Raw genomic sequence first — 20,240 nt, 5'->3', positions numbered from 1 at the left:
CGGCCGGAGCCCCGTGCTGGGCAAACCCCAAGCTTCATAAATCTCAGAGTCCCCCTCGCTCCACTCCGCCCAGGGCGCCCCCTCTCGTTGTGGGACACCGGGGGCGGGGCGGGGACCCCGCGCAGGGGGAGGGGCGGGGGGTCGTCCCGCGGGCGGGGCGCGGGAGTCACAGGCTGCGGCGCGCGGTGCCCGACGCAGGGGCCGCGCTCACAGGCCCGGGGCCGGCCCGCCTCTCGCCGGCGCTCCCGGCCTTTCCCATCCGGCCCGCGACGCTCCGCCCGCCCCGTCCCACATGACACCGCCTCCGCCGCAAACTTTTTCCTCCCCATCCTGTCGCGGCTCGCAAGGAATGGAAAATGGCGGCCTAGGCGCGGAGTTTCCTGCCCGGGCGGCGGCGGCGGCGGCGGCTCTCGCGGCGGCGCCATGACGCGCTGGGTGCCCACCAAGAGAGAGGAGAAATACGGCGTGGGTGAGCTCCGCGCGCCCCACTCGGCGCCGGGCCGGCACGACCTCCCCGCGGCGCGCGCTCCGGAGGGGCGGCGGGGCCGGGCGGGGCGCGGCGGGCGGGGGCGCCGGAGCCTGTTGCCGCCGGCCCGGCCCGAGTGCCCGGCGCCCCCTCCGGCGCGCGCGCGAGCGGGGCCGGGGACACGCGGGGGCGGGGGCGGGCCGTGTCACTTCCCGAGGGGTCTCCCCCCCCCGCCCCCAGCTCCCTGCCGGGCACCCGGTGGCGGAGCCCTCCAGCCTCCCGGGCCGCCCGAGCTCAGACCCCATCCTGCTCGCGGCCGAAGTCTTCGTGGGGTTGTGGGGGGGACTGGCCGGGCCGGCCCGCGGTCATTGTTGGGCCGCGGCTTTTCTGCTTTTCGGGTGAAGTTGCGTGCAGGGGCTGGAGCTTCCCGGGCGGGCAGTTGCAAGTCGCGGGGACCCAAGCGAAGAGTTGTGCTCTCTCCCGGTGGGAAGTGGCGCGCGCGACCTGGGCGGGCTGGGCGCCCTGCCCGCCCCTTGGTGGCCCTGGCCTGGACCGCGCGGGACCCCGGGAGCGTAGCGGCGGGTCGAGCGCTCCGGCGTCCTCGGGCTCCCGCGTCCCCGGGCTCCGGGAGCGGGTTGCGGAGGGCGGGACTGTTTTGGCTCCGCCGCTCTTTGTCGTTTCCTGAGGGGAGTGGGGGGAGTCGGGTTGCAAGTTTACATTTCGGACCCAGCGAGTACGCATTCCAGAGAGCGAGGCTTTCCTTGATAGCAGAACAAACGACCCCAGCCCTCGCTGCGCCCTGCCCTGCTCTCCTCCTCACCGGGGATTTGCAGCCTGCCTGTCAGGGTCTGGGGTCCGGCCTTTCTCGTCCACCGGTGTCGGGGCCGTGGCTGCTCTCCGGGATCCCGGATCTTGGACCGTCCCCGTTTTCCGTCTGACTTTCCTCCTGCTCTGTATCACCTCCGTCACCCAGGCTAGACTTTGCCTGACTTGTAAGGACTTTTGTGACCTTGGCCTCCCCTCTGCCGCCAGGTTGTGCCCTCTCAGGGCTCCTCCTCCTGGGACTTCTGCTACCCCCCCCCCCCCCCCCAGCTTTTGCGGTGCCATGCCTGTGTCCCCACTGCAGGTCTCCTCCAGAGCTGGCCCTCTGAACTTGGGCAAGCCTCGGGGGGCGCCCTAGCCCTCAGGGTTCTTCCTTTTTTGTGATTCCAGTGGCTTGTCTCTTCTAGATGTTTGTGGTGTGACAGTGGAGCTGCTTGGGAAAGAGTCAGCCCTGAGACAGTCGTAGGCCTTCTGGGCTCCTCTTGGTCCACATGCCCATGTGTGGGGGCACTTCTTGCTCCAGGACTGCTATGACTGAGCTCTCTTCCCGCCCCATTTCTAGAGATGAGGAAGGGAGGCCCAGACATGGGCATGGAGGTCAGTGACAGGTGGGAGACCCGAGTGTGTAAGCAGCACCCTGGGTGCCTCTGTATGGTCTCATTCCGGCCATCCTGATAGAAAAGTCACCATGCATCTGCAGCAGGTGGGGGAGGTGTGGGGTGCACGTTCAGTGTTGGCACTGATTCAGGCGTGACAGTAAGGGTCGGGGCTATGGAGAGCCTGCTGGGGTGTGTGTGTGTGTGTGTGTGTGTGAGAGAGAGAGAGTGAGCTGAGGACTGGAACACAATAGGGGCAGATGGAGGAGGGCCTGGAGCACTCTGGAGAGGAGGGAGGGAGAGGCCTGAGGCAAGCAGAGGAGCAGGAGCACAGACAGCCCTGGGGAGAGGAGGCAGGGGAGCAGCTCTGAGGGCTTGCCTCCCCCCTCCCAGTCCTGTGGGATGGGAGTCCTGTCACTCCCATTGTCAGAGGTGGAGAGAAAATACATCGTTCACACCACTAGTATGTGCTACATCTGGGACTGGAAGCCTGGCTCTGGAGTGTACGTTTACACCATCCCCCTGAGAGCCAGGAGGCCGGGAGGGGGGCTCTCTTTGGAGCAGGGCGTTTTAAGATACATTGATGCCTCTTGTTGGCTCCCAGCATGACCTGTGAACTGATGGTTTCAGTGAGGACACTAGGTGTCAGTGAGGATACTAGGTGTGGCACTTGTTGACTTGCTCTCTAGAGAAGACCAGAGGGAGCATTCATGACACAGTGAGGGGGTCTCCTTGCTGGGGAGGTGACTGGGGGCAAGAACATGGCTGTGTCCCTCCCTGTTATGTCACACACACACCACTCGCTATGGTGACTTCCAGCATCACACCTTTGGCTAATGCTGTGGTTTTAAGAAGAGTCTGTTAGGAAGTTTCCAAAGGACCATGTGCTCGATGGTTTTGCCAGGCAGTTCTAGGAGCAGGGTGAATGGCTGTCAGGTGGAGGAGAGAGTTTCTGCTCTGCTTGGTTTCACTAGGGTGGAGCCGAGGCCACAGAATGGGGTAGAAGGGAGGGGACAGCACAGCTTGCTCAGCATCAATGGCTCATCGGGCAACTCTTTTGATTCTGGGCAGAAGGGAAGGCGAGGATGCTCACATCCTGGTCAGCCCAAGCTCTCCACTGTTCTAGGAATTGGCACTGGAGGGTCTCCCGAACGGAAGACAGAAGTGCTGGGGGGCAGGAATTTTTGCCCATTGGCTAATGGGCTGTTTCCGCCCAAGGGAAAATTACTGGCCATGCCCCTTACCAACCACAGCGTTTTTTGGGGGAGCCTAACAACAGGGCTGTGTTTCCCTGGAGGGCTGTGGTGGGTCGTGGGTGGGCCTTGCTTCCACTCAGACCACTGACTCTGCGGGATGAATGAATCACGAGGGGAAAGAAAATGATAAAACTCCATCTCATTTGGAAACATGAATCACAGCTCATTGTTTGGAAGTACTTGGAATCTGTTAGAAGCATTGTTTGTAAATGAGACACTTCACTTATTTATTTATTTTGTACATTGGGGAAAGGAGTAAACAGCTGATCTGTTGCTTCCTCAGCAAGGCAGGAAGTGCTCATCCCCTCATCCCTGTCCCATTTATTCCAGTGGGGTTCGGGTTGCCCCCCCCACGCCGAGATTTACCAGCCTGTTAATGTCTCCCCCTGGGGTTGAATTGGGTGAGTCAGTGTTTATGGATTTGGTTATTTAACACAGGGATGAATTTTGACCTACCTGGCACAGGGAGGGCTTGGACGGGGTAAACTTTTCCATCATCCCCCAGCTGGGCAGAGGCTGGGGTCTCAATGCCGATAAAATGATTATGGATCCTGTTCCTAAGATGAGGTGAAAAGATGCAGTGTGTTCTGGAGTCACACCTGAGGATGGTGTGCTCACCTCTCTCATTGGTGTGAGAGGTGGAGTAGTGGCCTCCTTCCCAAATTTCCATGCTGTAATCCCCAGAACCTGTAAATACGTTATGTGACATGGTAGAAAGGGCTTTGCAGATGTGGTTAATGTAATGGGACTCAGAGTTGGAGAGATGATCTTGCATTATCTACCACGGGCCCCCAAAGCAGAGAACTTTCTCTGGCTGCTAACAGAAGAGTGGAGTCAGAGGTTCTGAGCCTGGGCAGGGTCCCAGGCACAGTTGCTGGCCCTGAGTTGTAGGAGCCCCCTTACAAGGACCAGAGAAAGCCCAGGGAGCTCAGGGCAGCTGCACCCAGCTAGGGAACAGGAACCCTAGTCCTACAGGCACAACTGGGTTCTGCCAGGACTCCCAATGAGCCTGGAAACAGATCCCTTCCTGGGCTCCCCACGAGAGCCCAGCCGGCCAGCAGCTGGACTTTGAGACCCAGAGCCACTGAGTGTCTGACCTGGGGAACTGTGAGATTATCCCTGTGGACCGTTTGAAGCTGCTCAGGATGTGGCCATTTGTTAAGGCGGCCAGAGAAATGGAACAGGTGGTGCAGAGAGCCGTTCGGGAGAGTAAGGTGCTCTCGCTGGCCTTCAGCTTTGTTAGGGTGGAGGGTGAACACCAGCGGACCCGAGTGGGGTGCTTTATTCTGGCTTTTTCTGTGGAGAGCTCAAACGGGATGCGGGTGTTGGTGCTGTGGGCACCTTTAACTCCCGGCTCTTACTCCTTATGTGGGCTGTAGGGAAATTACTCAGCTTCCTGAGCCTCAGTTTCCCCATCTGGAAGGCGGAGCTAAGCCTGGCTACCATGAAGACCAAGGACGATGCAGGGGGCATCGTGCTTGAGATCAGCCCGGCACTTGATGGAGCGCAGCTTTTATTAATATTTATTTAATAAAGTGCGGTTCAGAAGTGTGGTGACAAGTGATTTTGTGTTTGCATTTGACAGGCACAGTTGCTGCAAGAATACTTTTCTCCAAAAGGTGATTTCTTAATGGTGTGTTTTGCCCCTCTGTTGCCCCTCATTTGCTTGGTGTAGGGGAGCATGACTTGTGTGTATTTAGATTAGTTCTGAGTGATGATAACTGCTAGGAGTAGTGCAATATCCAAATAAATTTGGGAGTGTGGGAGTTGCAGAAAGATCTCTTTTGTTATCTAGAGTAGCAAGCAAGCTGCTACTTTGGGGAAGAAAAATTAGATTTGATTGTAAGTAAATAGAAATGCGGACATTTTCATTCACTGGAGTTGCAGAGAAACCAAATTAGGGCATATTATATTTCTACAAACCTTATTTTACTTTGAAAACATTATAAAAATTTTAAATTTATTGTTGTGCCAATGTTTTCCTAGAATATTGCATCTTATCATGATTGTCTTAGGGGATGTGAATAGTTCCCACTCTTGTTCCCTTCCTTCCTTCCATCCTTTGTCCTTCCTTCCATCCTTCCTTCCTCCTCATTTTTATTTTTTCTTTAACTTTGTATTTTCAGATAGTCATAAACACATATGTTTGTAACAGCTAATTCAGAGAGACTCCATATACCCATTGCTGATTTCCCCCAAGGTGACATCCTGTCAGACTACAGTACCGCACAGACTCGGGATGCAGGCGTGGACGCAGTCCAGGCACAGAGCAGTGCCATCACCCCCAAGACTCCTCCTCTTGTCCTTTTGTAGCTACACCCACCTTGTTCCTCTTTCCCGCATAATCCCTGGCAACTAGTAATCTCCTTTTCTATGGTTTTATCATTGCAAGAATGTTCCATGAATGGAATCATATAGTATTGGGTTGATTTTTATCAGGTCGTGTAGTTCTCTGGAAATTTATCAGGTCGTTGTGTGTATGGGGGGTGGTTCCTTTTCTTTGCTGGGTGGTGTCCTGTGGCCTGGAGGTACCCAGAGGGATCAACCATTCACCTGATGAAGGATGTCTGGGTTTTGGCTGTTGTGAGTAAAGCTACTATGAACATTTATGCACAGGTTTGTGCATGAACACAAGTCTCCGTTGTCTGGGATACCTGCCCAGGAGGGCTGTTGCTGAGTTGTACGTAGTTGTGTGTTTGGATTTTTAAGAAACTGCCAAACTGCTCCAGAGTAACTGCACCATTTTGCATTCCCACCAGCCACAGATGTGTGATCTGGGTTCCCCTTGCCAGCCTTTCTTGTCCCTCTTGCCTATTTTAGTCAGTCTCGTGGAGTGTGGTGGCACGTCGTTTTGGTTTGGGTTTGCATTTCCCTCTTTGCAGCCCCTCCTTGAAGGTATCTTGGTGTCATCTGAGAGACGAGCCTCTGGGCTGCTGTGTGAGCTGCAGTGCGCGGGAAGGCGGCTGACAGGTGCAGCAGGGGCTGCACTGAGGCCACTGAGCTGTGCAGGTGTTGAATGTGTTAGGGTCCTGAAGAGCAGTTGGAAGAGGAGATGGTGGCGTGGAAGGCCGGTAGCGCTGTCCAACAGTGTGGAGGCAAGCAGTGCCCTATACCACTGGCTGACGGCGGGGCTCGATATTCAGATTCCTCCCCAGTTTCTTGGTAAGGTCTTCTGAGAGGTAAGCCCGAAGGAGGGGACCCAGGGAGGGGTCAGAATCTGAGTTTTAGTCCTAGTGTGGCCACTCTTCATTGATGTGATCTGGGGCAAGTCTTTGAGCCTCTCAAGGCTGGTTCCACAGTTTCAAAATAGAGGATAATGCTTGGCCTTGTGTACAAGATCGGCTGATGGGAGGTTCACAGGAGCTAAAGGATGGTGAAGGCGCTTTGGAAACATTGTTATGTCAATAGTAGCTTAGCTGCCGTATATAATCAGCAGTGCCTGAGTTAGCTTTTATTAATCAGGTGGGGAGTGCTTTGGGACCCTCCCTCAAGTCAACGTGTGAAGTATGTGCATTAGTTTGCTGCCTTAACAAGTCCACTCGGAGGGGCTTAAACTGCAGGAATTTATTTTCTCAGTTCTGGAGGCTGGAAGTCCAAGATCAAGATGTTGGCAGGGTTGGTTCCTTCTGAGGCCGCCTGCTTGCTGTGTGGCTGGCTGCCTTCTCACCTTCTTACAAGGTCTTCCTCCATGGTGTTTGTGTCCTCACCTCCTCTTATTGGATTTGGGCCACCATCATGATGTTATTTCCCTCATCCTCTCTTTCAAAACCTTGTCTCCATATACATTCTGAATTATAGTGGGGGGCAGAACTTCAGTGTTTGAATTTTGGGGGACATAAGCCATAACATTATCACAAGTAAGATTCCCTCAATTTTTGTGTGCTTTTGGTGGCTACCATCTGAATGATTATTTTTTTGCAAGGTCGTGGGTCCCCAGTTCCTTGGGGATGCCTGGAAGAAGGAAGGAGGGAGAACGGGAGGTGGGAGCTTGCAGTGTCAGCCCCCCTTCCCTGACAAGGCCCTTAGAATCTAATTTAAGGAATCACGTTAGTGTCTGTGTTCAGCCCTGGAGATTGCTTGTCTTCAAGTTAGTGACAGGATGATACAGTCAGGGGGTTTGAGACCCGAACAGGAAGTTGAGTGTGTGACCATTCACATGGTGGGCGCAGCTGGGGAACAGCTCTTTGCTGGCATACTTGGCTTGTCTGTGCTCATGTGCCTGGGGCCTTAGGAGACGGAGATCTCTAGCTTGGCTGTGTTTCCAGTTCCTTCCACTTGTAGTATTGGCGTGTGGGTAGGGTGGCCAGGCTCCCTGTGGTTCCAGAATGCCAGTTGTCCAGTGATGGCAAGGACCGCCTTTGGTACCAACATCACACAGTCACTGTTGGGCCAAGTGCACAGCTCTGGGGGCTTCTCTCTACTCTGTAGGCCGTGAAGCTGGCTCTTCCAACCCTCCTACAGTCTGCAGAGGCCCTGGGCACTCACGGGAGTGTTTTAGTTTTGGGAGCTAATGGGGGGAGGGCAGGTGTTGGCATGTGACACATAAACGGCCCCATGCTTCCTGATGATGGCTCAGAAGCACAGTGGTAGCAGGCCACCCAGCAGCCGTCCATGGCCCCACGTGCTTGGGAGATGCCGAACTTTCTATACCCGGGCACTCTGCTTCTAAAAACCAGGTGGTTTCACCCTAGATAGATGTCTGTCTGCTTGTTAACTTTTCATTTGGGCGCCTCCAGGAGAAAAAGGTGTTCTCTCTGTGAGGGGTACGTGCCAAAAGATCACACACAGATTGGGGGGCTTGGAGGTGCAGCTTTGGATCTCTGCTTCATCTCTTGCCAGCTGGGTGACCTTGGGTGGGTTACTGTAAGCCGTTTCTCCTTTGTAAATGGATAAAACCATCCTCTTCCGGCACTTTCGGGGATAAAGAGAGAGATAAGCCAGCACAGCCCTGGCCCCGATCTCTGCTCGATAGCTGTGTCTTTCATGCTCCCCTCGGCCCCTCTGACTGTGTGACTGAAGCCACGTGGGCCCCATTGTCTCTGCAGCCCCTACTTGTTGTAAGGGAGGGTCCAAGACGGCGAGCGATGTTTGATGGCTTCCCTAGAATTTCAGCGTTTGCTCTGAGGTCCTGTCGGGTCGATCCCCAGAGCTCCTGAAGGGACCAGGTGAAGGGAGCCCAGTAAAGCTCATGTGGATTAATCTCTTCCCAAAAATGTCACTTGGACTCCTTGTCCGGCTGGAGTTTCTCTTCACGGGTGCAGTTTGCTGCCGCGTTTCATTTGGAGCGCGGTACAGATTTTGTGTGCCATCTTGAGTGATTTTGTTTAACAGACTTAGATTTGTTAGGTCCACTTTTATATGTAAATTAACTCTTGTGATTTCTGAATCAGGGTTGGGCGGCTGTTGTGACAAAGAGCCCCAAGATTTCCTAGGCTTCGTACAATGAAAGTTTGTTGTTTGTTTTAAAGATTTTATTTATTTATTTGTGAGAGAGAACAGGGGGATCAGCAGAGGGAGAGCGAGAAGCAGGATCCCTGCTGAGCAAGGAGCCCAACATCGGGCTCGATCTCAGGACCCTGGAATCATGACCCAAGCCGAAGGCAGCCGCTTAACCGACTGAGCCACCCAGGTGACCCGAAAGTTTGTTATTTATGTCATAGTCCAAGTGGCTGGTGGGGAGGGGGCACAGGGGCTCCACTGCCTCTAGTCATCTGGGGACTCAGGCTCCTTCCTGTGGCCATGCCCTCCACTAGGCTCTTGGGCTCCTTACCTTTGAGCTTGTGGTTGGGGAAAGCAAGACACGGAGGACCTTTCACAGGAGCTTTTCTCCCCTGCCAGGGCTGGGGCTGTGCCCATCCCAGAGCTCAGTGTCTGGCCCAAGCTAAGAGCACCAGGGGCTTGGAAATAGAGTCTAGCTGTGTGCTCTGCAAGGAGAGGATGTGTGTATGGGCTGTCCTCTAATAGGTCCCTGTCATCGACACCTGCTTTCTATTAATCAGGAGGAGTCAGGTCCTTCAGCGTTATTGGCATCGAACACAGAGATTGTAAGTTGTCACACCATCTTGTCGTGAGAGTCGCTTGGCCGAACAGATGTCCAGACCCTGACAAAGATATGAAGAGATGCGAGTCAGAACAGGTGCTGCCTTTTTCCTTGGCCTGTTTTCTGCTCCTTCTGTCCTTAGATTCCAGGATGTCCTTCACTGTAGACCTGGCCCAGCCAGTACTCTAGGGGGCTGGGGCGGACCCGTGAGCCTAGGCGAGACTGCCTTCTGAATGAGTCACTTCACGTTTGTCCAGCGGTTCCGGGTCTCACCATCCTGAGGCATACGCAGCACCCCCAGATCCCATTCCTGCGGCTTTGGAATCCTTTCGGCCTCAGGAGGTGGTGAACTAAAGCCTGCTCGTTAGAACTGTGGCTTTGTTTCTGAGCGTTGGTGTTTGTGTATTAGAATGGAATCTTACTGTTCTGAAAATAACGCTTTATGACTAAGCATGTGCTGAAAAAAGGCTATGAAGGTAAATCAGTCACAGCTATTGTAACTTAAAGCTAGGTTGGGGGGCTATTATGGTGTAGGGTAAAGAGCACTTGGATTGGGAGTCAAAATGCCTGGAATCCAGGCCAGGGCACCACTCTTCTGCCTTATCTACCCTCCCCGGCCTCAGGCCCTTGGAGATGGGGCAATAGTGGCCTCCATTTACCTCTTTGCCACCAGTGCGGAGAGGAGCTAGCAAGAGAATGCATGTGGTAGAGCTTGCGGAAGGAGAAGTACTACTTTCTAGTATTTCCTCTTTCAGAAGGAGAAAGTACTACTTTGTAGTATTGTTGTCAGCCTGTTCTGGAGAAAATACATGGTTTCTGGTGAAACTTTCTTTCTCATTGGAAAGGGGCAGTGAGGCAGAGTGAGCATTACTTTTCCTAAGGTTTTGTAACTTTTGTTTTATTACCCGACCAGTTGTCTAGTCATTGATTAACAGTGTGAGCCACAGAGCCTTGTGAGGAAGCCCTAAGCCGAGCGGTTGAACTGGCGTGCGTGATGGGTAGTGATGAAGGCGAGTGCATCCCCGCTCCCTTGAGGAACGCAGTGATATAAGCCACAGAGAAATTACTGGTCAAATAAGACTGTGCCTTCCAGACTGTGCCTTCCCACCTTCCTTCTGGTTTGCTTGCCAGCATCGTTCTTAGATGTGGGGGATCCAGAGTCGCCCTCTAGGGATGTAGATCATGGTATGGGTCAGCAGTGCCTTATGTGGAATCCTTGGGGCTAGTGGTGTTTCCGAATTCAGATTGGTCTCGGCGTGGAGAGAAAGGTGGTACCTGTGCAGAAGGCTCACGTGTGTGCCGCACAGCCCTGCAGGTCTGGGGACGTCCCCGCAGTCAGACACATTGATGAGGCTGCGGGGGCGCTGTACGGTCACCTGCGATGTGAGGGAGGTGACCTGTGATCGGCTTGCTTTCCGAGCCCGTTTAGTTTTTGCCATTCACTGAATTACCAAAAACTTTTTTTTTTTTTTTTTTTTTAAGCTTTGGGAGATTGCAGGGATAGGGATGGGTTTGGTGTTTTTCATGGCAAAACCAACACATTCAGTGCTTGTCAATCCTGGGCTCTCAGGTTCTCAGATCAGTTTTCAGACTGTGGGGGCTGCTGCCTGCTTGGAAACCTTTAAAAAAATGTCCTTCATAGCCCTCTGGCCTCATTTCCTGCTATAGTCCTGTCCAACCAGGTGCTGGGCTGGTCCCTGGTCCCAGTCTGTAATCGGCCCATTCCTGTCTTAGCTCTTAGGCCCTGTGCCTGGGGTCCCAGCATTGCAGGCCTTACTCTCTCTGCCTCCTGACCCCTTCTGGAAGATTGCCCCTGTTCCCAGCCTGGCCTATGGGGACAAGTGTGTGTGAGGGCTGAGGGCCCAGCAGGAATGGCCTTGAGTCCCCAGGGCCTGGGAGTCTTGGGGCAGAAGGAGAGATGGGGGGTGGTAGAGAGAGTGGGGGGGGGGTAGTCAGGGTTGAGGAGAAGCCTGCCGTCCCCCAGAGCTCACAGCATTGTGGTTCTCTTCCTGATCTCCTTAGCCACACTCTCCTTATGCTGATGTGTGGATGGTGTAGCTGTGTGGCTAGGAGTTGAGCTCTCGGCAGAGGGGCGCCACCAGGGGCCTGGAGCAGCGGGTCCTGGATCTGGCGGAGAGGCCCACCTCCACCCAGTAGTGCTGGTGGTAAACCCGGGAAGTGACCTGTTTGAGGCTCAGCACCTCCTTCCTCTGAATTCTCAGGCGCATCGGTGCCTGTGGAGGCTGCCCTGTCAAAGCCAGGGCTAGTGTCCAGGTTGGGATGTGTGCGCGGGGCACTGTGCAGCGCCCGGCGCCCCAGTCGGCTCACTTGTGGACCGTGGATAGCAGCAGTTGCTGCCTTGCAGAATTGTTTGACGGTTACGAGCGAATTCCTGTAAACTTGGGTTTCGGGACCTGTGTACTCTTGACATTCTGGGTTGGGTAATTTTTGGTTGTGGGGGGCTTTCCTGTGCCTTGTTGGGGGCTCAGCAGCATCCCTGGTCTCTCACTAGATCTTAGTAGCGCTCCCCTTCCCTCAGTGTGACAGCCTACATAGTTGTCGCTCTTGCCGCATGTCCCCTGTGGGCAAGATGGCTCCCCTGCCGGAACCGCTGATATGAAGTGCAGGGGGGAAGCCCGCAGGGGTGAAGCTGGACTCTGAGGCAACACCCCCTGGCTGTCTACTGTGGCATCCTGATAGCGTCGCTGGAAGCAGAGGCTCTCCTGAGACAGGGGAAGGCAGGCTAGAGCCCTGCAGGACTGCTTCCTGAAGGGTGTGTGTTGGGGAGAGGCCGAGGGGAGGAAGCGGGGAGGAAGGGGAGGAAGGGGAGGAGGTGGGGGCCTCTGGCCAGGCTTGCTGGCTGTGGGAAGGTGGTCAGGAGCCAGCTGTTGTTTCTTCTCCTTTCTGAGAAACACAAATGGCAGTTTTGAGGTCAGGTTCTAGGACAGATGTGCAGTTTGCCAGGGGAATTCTGGACCCTCCCCACATTCTTCCTTAGCAACACCTTTCCAGCTGCCCTGAGACCTCCAGAAATACAGGAGCTAAGGCATTTGCCATTGGAGTTGTATTTTCTGGAATAAAGGCACTTATCAAGGCTCCTTTTTTCCCCCCGAAAATAATAACTTATTTTCTTTAACATAATTGACTTTTCCAGGGGCAAATAATGATTTAGCAGGAGGGAAATGTGATTATTTTTCTTCCAAATTGCTGTGCTTCTATTAACTTCACAAGATTTATTTTCAAGTCCTTCTAACGTCATGTGTGTTCTACTGCCTATTTTTCAAAGGCAGGAATGCGTCTTGGTCCTCCAGGCACTGTAGCCAGGCTGCCAAGTTTCTTCAGCTGGTTCTTGGGGAGTGTTGCTTTGAGGATCAGCCTGGAGAGGCCAAGGGGAGGGAGAGGTGAGGATGGGAGCCGAAACTGGGGATCCCACAGAATAAAGGGATGGATGGCACTCAGTCCGGCTGACCTCAGTGATGTCCAGGGCTATTTCTTTACCCAAACTCTGATACAGTCAGTGCTGCTGTTCTGGCAGTGCCACTGGGCCTTTGCATATGTTCTTCTCTCTGCCTGTAGACAGTCTTTATTTGCCTTCTACCTCCAGGCTCAGCTCAACTTATAAACCTCTCTCAACCCCCCACCCCAGGCTGAATGCGGGCCTGCCTCCTTGTGGCTCTCTGCAGTTTTTTCACATATTTCCTTCCCACCTTATCCTTGGCCGCTGCTGGACAGAGGGCCCTTGAGGACAAGGGCTGAGTTGTGTTCCCTTCTTTGTTCCCTGCACCTGACATGGTCCCTAACACACCTGTTGGATGAAGGCAGAGGGACAGAGGGATTTTATCTCAGTCAAGCACTGGGAACTAACTTGAAAGCTGCATATTTCCTGTTGGAGAGTCACATCTCTGGGTGTGTGGCTCCTTCTGGGACGTGTGACAGAATTGCTCAGGAATCCATTGTGTGATTGGGTTAAATGGACTTACAGCTCCCCTGCCCGGGACTCAGGGTGGCTCCCTAAGAAGAGGCTCTGTCCTGAAGGAAAGGAGACACCCGGTGCCGTGCTGCATACAAACTTGGTAACCAGGCAGCTCAACCACACCTTCGGGCATCGCCAGCACCTTTGTGACTTGGCTGTTCCTAGAACTTGCCCCCCCTCCCCCAATTTCCTGTCCTCTCAGACTGCTTCTCAAGTCCTTCTGCATGTGTTGCTCCAATAACACGCCTTCTCAGTCTAGCTGTTGGGGTCAAGTGCAGGGACTGGATGAGCAGGAGTGAAGAGTGGATGAGTGGAGAAGGAAAACCCAAGTTTGTGAAGGAAGATGGCAGGGTGAGTCCCAGCTCCGGGTCCTGGTGGCTGCGGAACCCGAGGGAGGCTCTGAGCAGCTTTCGGGGCCTGTGATCATCCGTAAAGCGAGGCTCTTGCCCCGGTCTCTCGTGCCCTGCACCACGGTGATGAGACGCCAATGAAGTCAAAGTAGATAGTACACACTGAAGGGCTTTGCACCTGCAGAGCCGTGAGCAGCTGAAAGGAACAGCCAGACATTTTTCTTGAGAACAGAGATCTGTAGTCTTTTTTCTGTCAAGGTCCAGATGATAAATACCTTAGGTTTTGCTGGCCAGGAGGCAGAACAGAGGGGACTGCGTGGGTATGTATATAATCATTAAAAACATGAACCCCCTTGGAGCGCTTGGATCACTCGGTTGGTTAAGCGTCCGACTCCTGATCTCAGCTTGGGTCTTCATCTCAGGATCATAAGTTCAAGCCGGTGGTTGGGCTCCACGTTGAGCGTGGAGCCTACTTAAGGACAAACAAACAGTGGAACCACTCAGAAGTGTAAAAATCAGAAGATAGTTTGGCAATTCCTCAAAAAGTTTTAAGCACACAACTACCGTATTGCTCAGAGATTCCACTCCTGTGGCTGTTGCCTGAAGAACTGCAAACAGACGTTCCAACAAATACTAGTACATAAACGTCCAAAGTGGTGGTTTTTATAATACTCGGGACATGGGAACTGTCCACGTGTCCATCAGCAGATGAGTGCGTGAATGAAATATGGCGCAGCCGTGCAACGGCCGATTCTTGAGCCATAAAAATGAGTGAAACACGGATACACATTACAACATGGATGAACCTAGAAAACTGGGCAAGTGAGAGAAGACAGTCACTAAAGGACATAAATCTCAGGATTCTCTCAGTGTAGGAAATGTCCAGAACAGTCAAATCCATAGACCCAGAAAGCAGATTACTGGCTGCGGGGGGCTGGGGGAAGAGGGAATGGAAGTGACTACTATAATGGGGGTGGGGTTTCTTTGGCCAGAGAAGAAAGTATTTTAGACCTAGAACAACATAGCGTTGGGTTGCACAAGGTTGTGAATGTACTAAATGCTACCGAACTGCACACTTCCTTTATTTATTTATACTGTCATTTACTTGACTTCTACAACATTCCTGCGAAGGGAGTGCTATGTTTGATCTCTATTTTACAGAGGAGACTGAGGCACCGAATTTTCTTTAAGTAATTGCTTTAACCAAATCATACGCTTTAAAGTGGTTAATTTAATTTTAACTTGCATGAGTTTTGCCTCATTAAAAAAAAATGGTGGAAAGCATTCTTTGTGGATGGGCAGTACAAAGCCAGGCTGTGGCCTGATTTGGTCTGCGGGCCGTGGTTTGCCAGCCCCTGGCTTAGTCTTCATGATCCTTTCACTTTAGAATAATGGCTGTTTTGTCATAGAATTATGTACTAATTAGAAAAGGAGGCAAGCTGTACGAAAGGTAGAAAGATGTCAGAATCTCATAGGCATGCTCTAAATAATGTACCGTTCAGAAATGTCCGCCCTTCCGAGTATCTGTATTCCTGTGTTGACTGTGGATTGAGAAATGGGAGGTCCATAGGCTTTTCAGGCTTAAAAGGACACTTAGTCACCTGCTTTTTCGGACTGAGGAGCTGGGGGTGGTGGGAGCAGAGCAGGGACCCTCTCTGGCACCTGGTCCAGAGCTTTAGTGAACACCGGGGCCCTTCAGATGCTCAGAGTGGGGGAGGGGCAGTGAAAGTTGAGCGAAAGGTAAAAAAAAAAAGATGCTTTAACAGAAATCCAATTCTTTCGGGTTCCTGCCTCTTCGACCGTGTTGCTTCCAGTTGGACAGAAAATAAAATCTCCGTTTTGCACTTTCTCTGACCAGCAGTTACCGGTGGGGACCAGATGTGGTCAAGGGCTCCGAAACGTCTGCCTGCACCTTCCCCTCCTCGATCTCGGTGACGGAGAGGCAGGTGCTCAAAAGTGGGAGTAACGTGGAAGGGGCCTTCAGGGTGGAGCATCTAAGTCCCTGGACGTGAAGGACTGGATGAAAGTGTTTCCCGAGGTCAGAGGTTTAATAATCGTGGCATAAACAGTATTGCATTAGTACTTCTGTTTCTAAAGTCCATGTTCTATTTACCTGCCCAGGTCCGCTGCTTACCCGCAGGCGTGTGCGGCCGCTTTGCATTTTTTCTTGAAGTGTGTCCGCCTGCACCGTTTTTTCTTTCCTTTTCCCGAGCTTCCGTGATGTGCACCGCGCTTGCCGCTCCCGCACCGACCGGGCGCTGATCCGTGTTGTGGCGGGGAGGGCGCCGCCAGCCCGCAGACGCGGCGCGGGGCGTGGGTCCTGCCGGCAGTCGAGGGGAGCGCTTGCTCCACGCAGCCCGCCTTGCCGGGTGGCCGGCCGGGCCGGCCTTGCGCTCGCTTCTGCTTCTGTCCGCGAGTCCGTGTAATTACGCGCACGTGCGCCGCGAACGAAGAGCCGCGCGAAGTGGCGGCACGGCCGAGGCCTGTTCCCTCACTTCCCCGGGGCCCCTCGTGTCTTCGCCGCTCGGGGCTCGCGGGCCGGGGCCGGAAGTGCGCGTTGAGGAGCGCGCGTGGGTGCGCCTGCGCAGACAGACTCCGGAGCGCGGGGGGACAGCCGAGACCCGGATGGAGTCATGTCGTTAGCCTTTCCGGGGACACGTGTAGATCATGGAAGCTTCTGGTTTCTGTCTTCCGAGAAGATAGTGAGGGGATACACAGAACGGCAAGTAGAGATGACGCTTAACCGTGAAAGAACCTTCCCTCCCTGCTGCTGCTGCTGGTTGGTGACGAGCCCGTCGTCTGCAGCACGGCGCGGACAGCCTGGGGAGCTTGCGGCTGACGGCGCGGACGGAAGCCTCCGCGGTGTGGACTGTGCCGCAGGGAGGCCGGCCTCCGGCATCCGTGTGGCGCTTTGTGCCTGGAATAAAACGCTGTGGCGACTTTAAGTCACAGGTTGAAAAGTCATCAGTGACGCCTGGTGTGTGGGGGCGTGGGAGGGGCAGCTGAGGGATTAGCCTGGCTGGTTGTGCTGTGGAGTCTGCAGTGTGTCAGGTGCCGGTGTGGTGACGGCTTGTGTCGGGCCGGTGCCGGTGTGGTGGCTGCAGTGTGGCAGGCCGGTGGTGGTGTGGTGACTGTGGCGTTTGATTGAGAGCTAACAGCACGGCGCGCGTACAGTGTTCAGTGTGGTGCCTGGCACCTCGTCACCACTTGGTACTTGGAACACTAACACTGGCGTCAGCCTGAAAATCTGTCCCTGGTGACAGAACGACCCAAGTTTAGTGTACTTCCGTCTTCCGTTAAAAAAACTTAAAAAAGGTTAGAGCGCCGTTAAGTAGACTCATTAGATTTCCTCATAAATTACTTGATGTTTGTTCTCAAAGTTCAAAATTACTCATAAGCTTTAATCTGAATTTAGAGATCCAGGAAAAGGAGGCAAAAGAAAAAAAACTAAGCAGTGGAAAACTACATTTTCACGTGAGTATTTGCATACATTTACATATTAACGTCAAGGGAAGCACAGTTCCTTATGATTACAAGCAATGACTTGACTGGATCACTTAATAAATACTTTATGATGGAAAACGGAGATGTTTTGGGTTAATCCCTCCGCCCTCCCGCCAAAGATAGGTTGTCACCCCTTTGCTTCAGAATGTGACCTTATTAGAAAGTTAGGGACATTGCAGATACATTTAGGTATGACGAGGTCATACTGGATCAGAGTAGGCCTTTAAGTCAGCATGACTGTTGTCCTTACAAGAAGGGAGGAGACACACGAGAAGGAGGCCCCGCGAGGACTGGGGCAGCAGGTGGAAGTGAGGCTGCCGCAAGGCCCAGGGGCACCTGTGGCTGCTGGGAGCTGGAGGAGGTGGGGAAGGGATCCTCTCCTAGAGGCTTTGGGGGGAGCATGGCCTTGCCCATACCCTGGTTTTGGATTTCTGGCCTTCAGCACTGTGAGGAAATCAGTTTCTGTTGCCCTAAGTCCCCACGTGCGCAGTCACTGGTGACGGCAGCCCGAAGACAGAGGATTAGGGCAGAGATGCACTTGGGGAGCAGGTGCAGAGGGCCAGTGGAGAGAGAAGATGGTGAGCTTGTAGGGGCCCCCTTGAGACCCTGCGCCTGTGCTCTGTCTCTGTGCAGGAGGCGTGGTCTCCTGTCCTGCAGAGAGGCCATGGCCAGTGACTTTTGTGTTACCGTTTTTGAGAACTGTCTGGAGACTGAGGTGGGTAACCGTGCGCCAGATACGTGATTATGTTAAGTGATGCTGGTCTTTCTTGGGTCTGGTTCTTTCTTTCAGTTTGGATTTGGTGTGAAGTTCATGGACCAGAGCTTGAGGTGAATAGGAGATGCTTAATTAACTGCCATCCCCCGAGGAGTCAGGCTCTGAAGTGTATGTTGGGGATAGTTCCAGTGCAGTTAACTTGGGGGTTTGTGTATGAGTAGACGGCTTCTTTCCCTCCGAGAGAATCTCTGCCCAGGGGCGTTACTCCTTCCACTCCTCCCTGCAGCGGATACCAAGTGACAGAGGCCTCCGTGGCTGACACCCTTCTCGGTGTTGGGGACCCCATGAAGAACAGGGCAGACTTTGGTGTGCGCCCTTGAGTTGCCAACAGTCTGTGGGAAAGCAGGCTTGGGACCGGCCGGAGTGAGTGCTCCGACTTGCAGGTGAGGACTACCTGCCCGGGGGCCAGACGGTCTGGGAACTGCTCGGAGCAAGGATCCCTTGTAGACACCTGCAAGGCCTCCAGAAAATACCCTGGGGAAAAGTGGGGTGGTGCAGCGCTCTCGGTGGAGGGAGCTGTGTGCCTGAGGTTTGGAGCTCAGATGATTGGTTTGTTGGAGAACCTAAAAGAATAAAACATGAACTGAGCACAGATTCCCTGGATTCAGAATATAAAACCTGAGTGAGGCGAAGGATTCAGAGCCCTCCGGATTTTGGGGGGGGGTCAGGGGTGGAGAAAGAGCGAGGGAGCAGCAGACCCATTTCTCTGGTGCGTGCTGCTCTTTGGCAGGCTTCACCTGGCTCTCCGGCCTGATTAATTCTGGAGAGCTGTGTCCTGGCCTGACGGCTGGGCCCTGTCCCCTGGGGGCCTCAGCAGAGCCCGTAGCCTGACTTGTAAACTTGGCCAGCATTATTAAGTCTCCAACTTCCAATTTAGTAGAAACGAAGGAGAAATGGGCTTTCTTGCTTCCATTTATAAGCGTTATTTTATACAATCGCCGCACAAGCAGTGTTGCCCGGAGCCAGAAGGGCTGATGGATTGAGTCTAGACTGGAATTACGGTTAAGTATTTAATCAGGTCACTTTCAGACCCTTGGCCGAGGGCATTTAATCTCTTGAGGCATTTTCATATGTCTTGTTTGAGAATGGCATCTCTGTCCAGGAGGACGGCAGGGAAGAAACAGTGCTAACCGTGAAAGCTGCCATTGTCTGGGGAGGTGGAAGGAGCCGGGGTTTACAGCCACGTATAGATCTATTAGGTGCAGGTGAAAATCCATGCAAGTTTATTTGTGTCAGAATTGATTCTGCAGCTCCTTGTCAGGTCCTATTACGGGCTGGATAGTCCCTGGCCTGGATCCCGGAGGGGTCAGGGATGGTTTGTGGTTGCGCTGAGCACGGGGTGAGGCCTGGTGGTACCCCTGCAGGTTGTGACGTGTTTAGAATTAGCCTCGCCCTCCAGGCCATGGTTTGCTCATCTGTAAACCATGGATAGTACTCGTAGCTGCCCCGTGTGTTGCCACGGATTACAAGTCGACATCCGGGGTGTGTTGTTCCTTATTGGCCTCGCTTTCAAGAGTCTGGTGGGGAAATGTACCTCTCAGGGTGACAGTTGCAGGCTTGGGGGGCAGGGTGGGGCAGGGGGGCATTTGCTGGCACAGTTGTAAGTTCACGAACCAGTTGAAGGGCTTACTAAACTGAAGCCTTGAGGGGACATTCATGTAATATGCAATCAGGCATGATATGTGGATAGTTCAGTGGTGTTTAGTACATTCACAGTCTCGTGCAGCCATCCCCTCCATGTGGTTGCAGAGCACTGACATCACCGCGAAGTAAACGCCCAGCCCGCTGAGCACTCTGTCCCCGCTCCCTCCGAGGCGGCCCTGGCGAACCAGCCTTGCTCTCCGTGGATTTACCTTCTGATCTGTTGTATAGATGGAGTCAGACAGTGTGCGGCCTTTGTCGTCTGGCTCCTTTCACTTAGCATTATGCTTTCGAGGTCCTTCCCCGATGTAGCCTGTGTTAGTTCTCTGCTCCTCTTTATGGCTGAATAATATTCCATTGTCTGGACACATACGCAATTTATTTATCCGCTCGGCTGTTGATGGATGCTGGGGCTGTTTCCACATTTTGGGTATTGAGAATAGTGCTGCTTTGAGCATTCATGGACAAGTATTTGTTCAAACACCTGTTCCGGCTCGTTTGGGGACAGGCCTAGAAGTGAAATTGTGGGGCCATGTGGTGATTCCGTGTTTCACTTCGTTGCACGGTTATTGGGCAGAACAGTGGACGTGTGCTGGGCGATAAAGACGGATCTCCCTGCTGGGATGCGCTGCTGACATCACAGAGTAGCAGATTCCGGAGGTCAGTTCTGGAGTTTTGGGTTCTCTTGGGCCAGTGACCACACACCCGCCACTGAACAAGGTCTCTGCGTCTTCCTGGAGCCCCAGACGTGCAGGTAGTCCAGGAGCCCTGCTCTGCCTGGTGCCCTGGGAGTCAGCGGCTCTGACATCCGGGATGT

General features: G+C 53.6%; 1 protein-coding gene across 5 annotated transcripts in view; it reads left to right on the top strand.

Annotated features, from left to right (window-relative positions):
• The first annotated feature begins 212 nt into the window (after positions 1-212).
• Positions 213-20,240, top strand: part of DOCK1 (dedicator of cytokinesis 1) — a 490,685-nt gene continuing 470,657 nt past the window's right edge. For all 5 annotated transcript variants that reach the window (XM_032882088.1, XM_032882091.1, XM_032882090.1 and 2 more), the window contains exon 1: positions 213-469. In XM_032882088.1, coding sequence (XP_032737979.1) covers positions 424-469 — 46 coding nt within the window. In that variant the 5' untranslated portion in view covers positions 213-423. The remainder of the gene's footprint in view (positions 470-20,240) is intronic.

Source organism: Lontra canadensis, unplaced genomic scaffold (genome assembly GCF_010015895.1).
Source record: "Lontra canadensis isolate GAN:19392208 unplaced genomic scaffold, GSC_riverotter_1.0 scaffold79, whole genome shotgun sequence".
Taxonomy (NCBI): domain Eukaryota; kingdom Metazoa; phylum Chordata; class Mammalia; order Carnivora; family Mustelidae; genus Lontra; species Lontra canadensis.
Note: the sequence above shows the minus strand (reverse complement) of the source record. Positions and strands in the feature narration are given on the sequence as shown.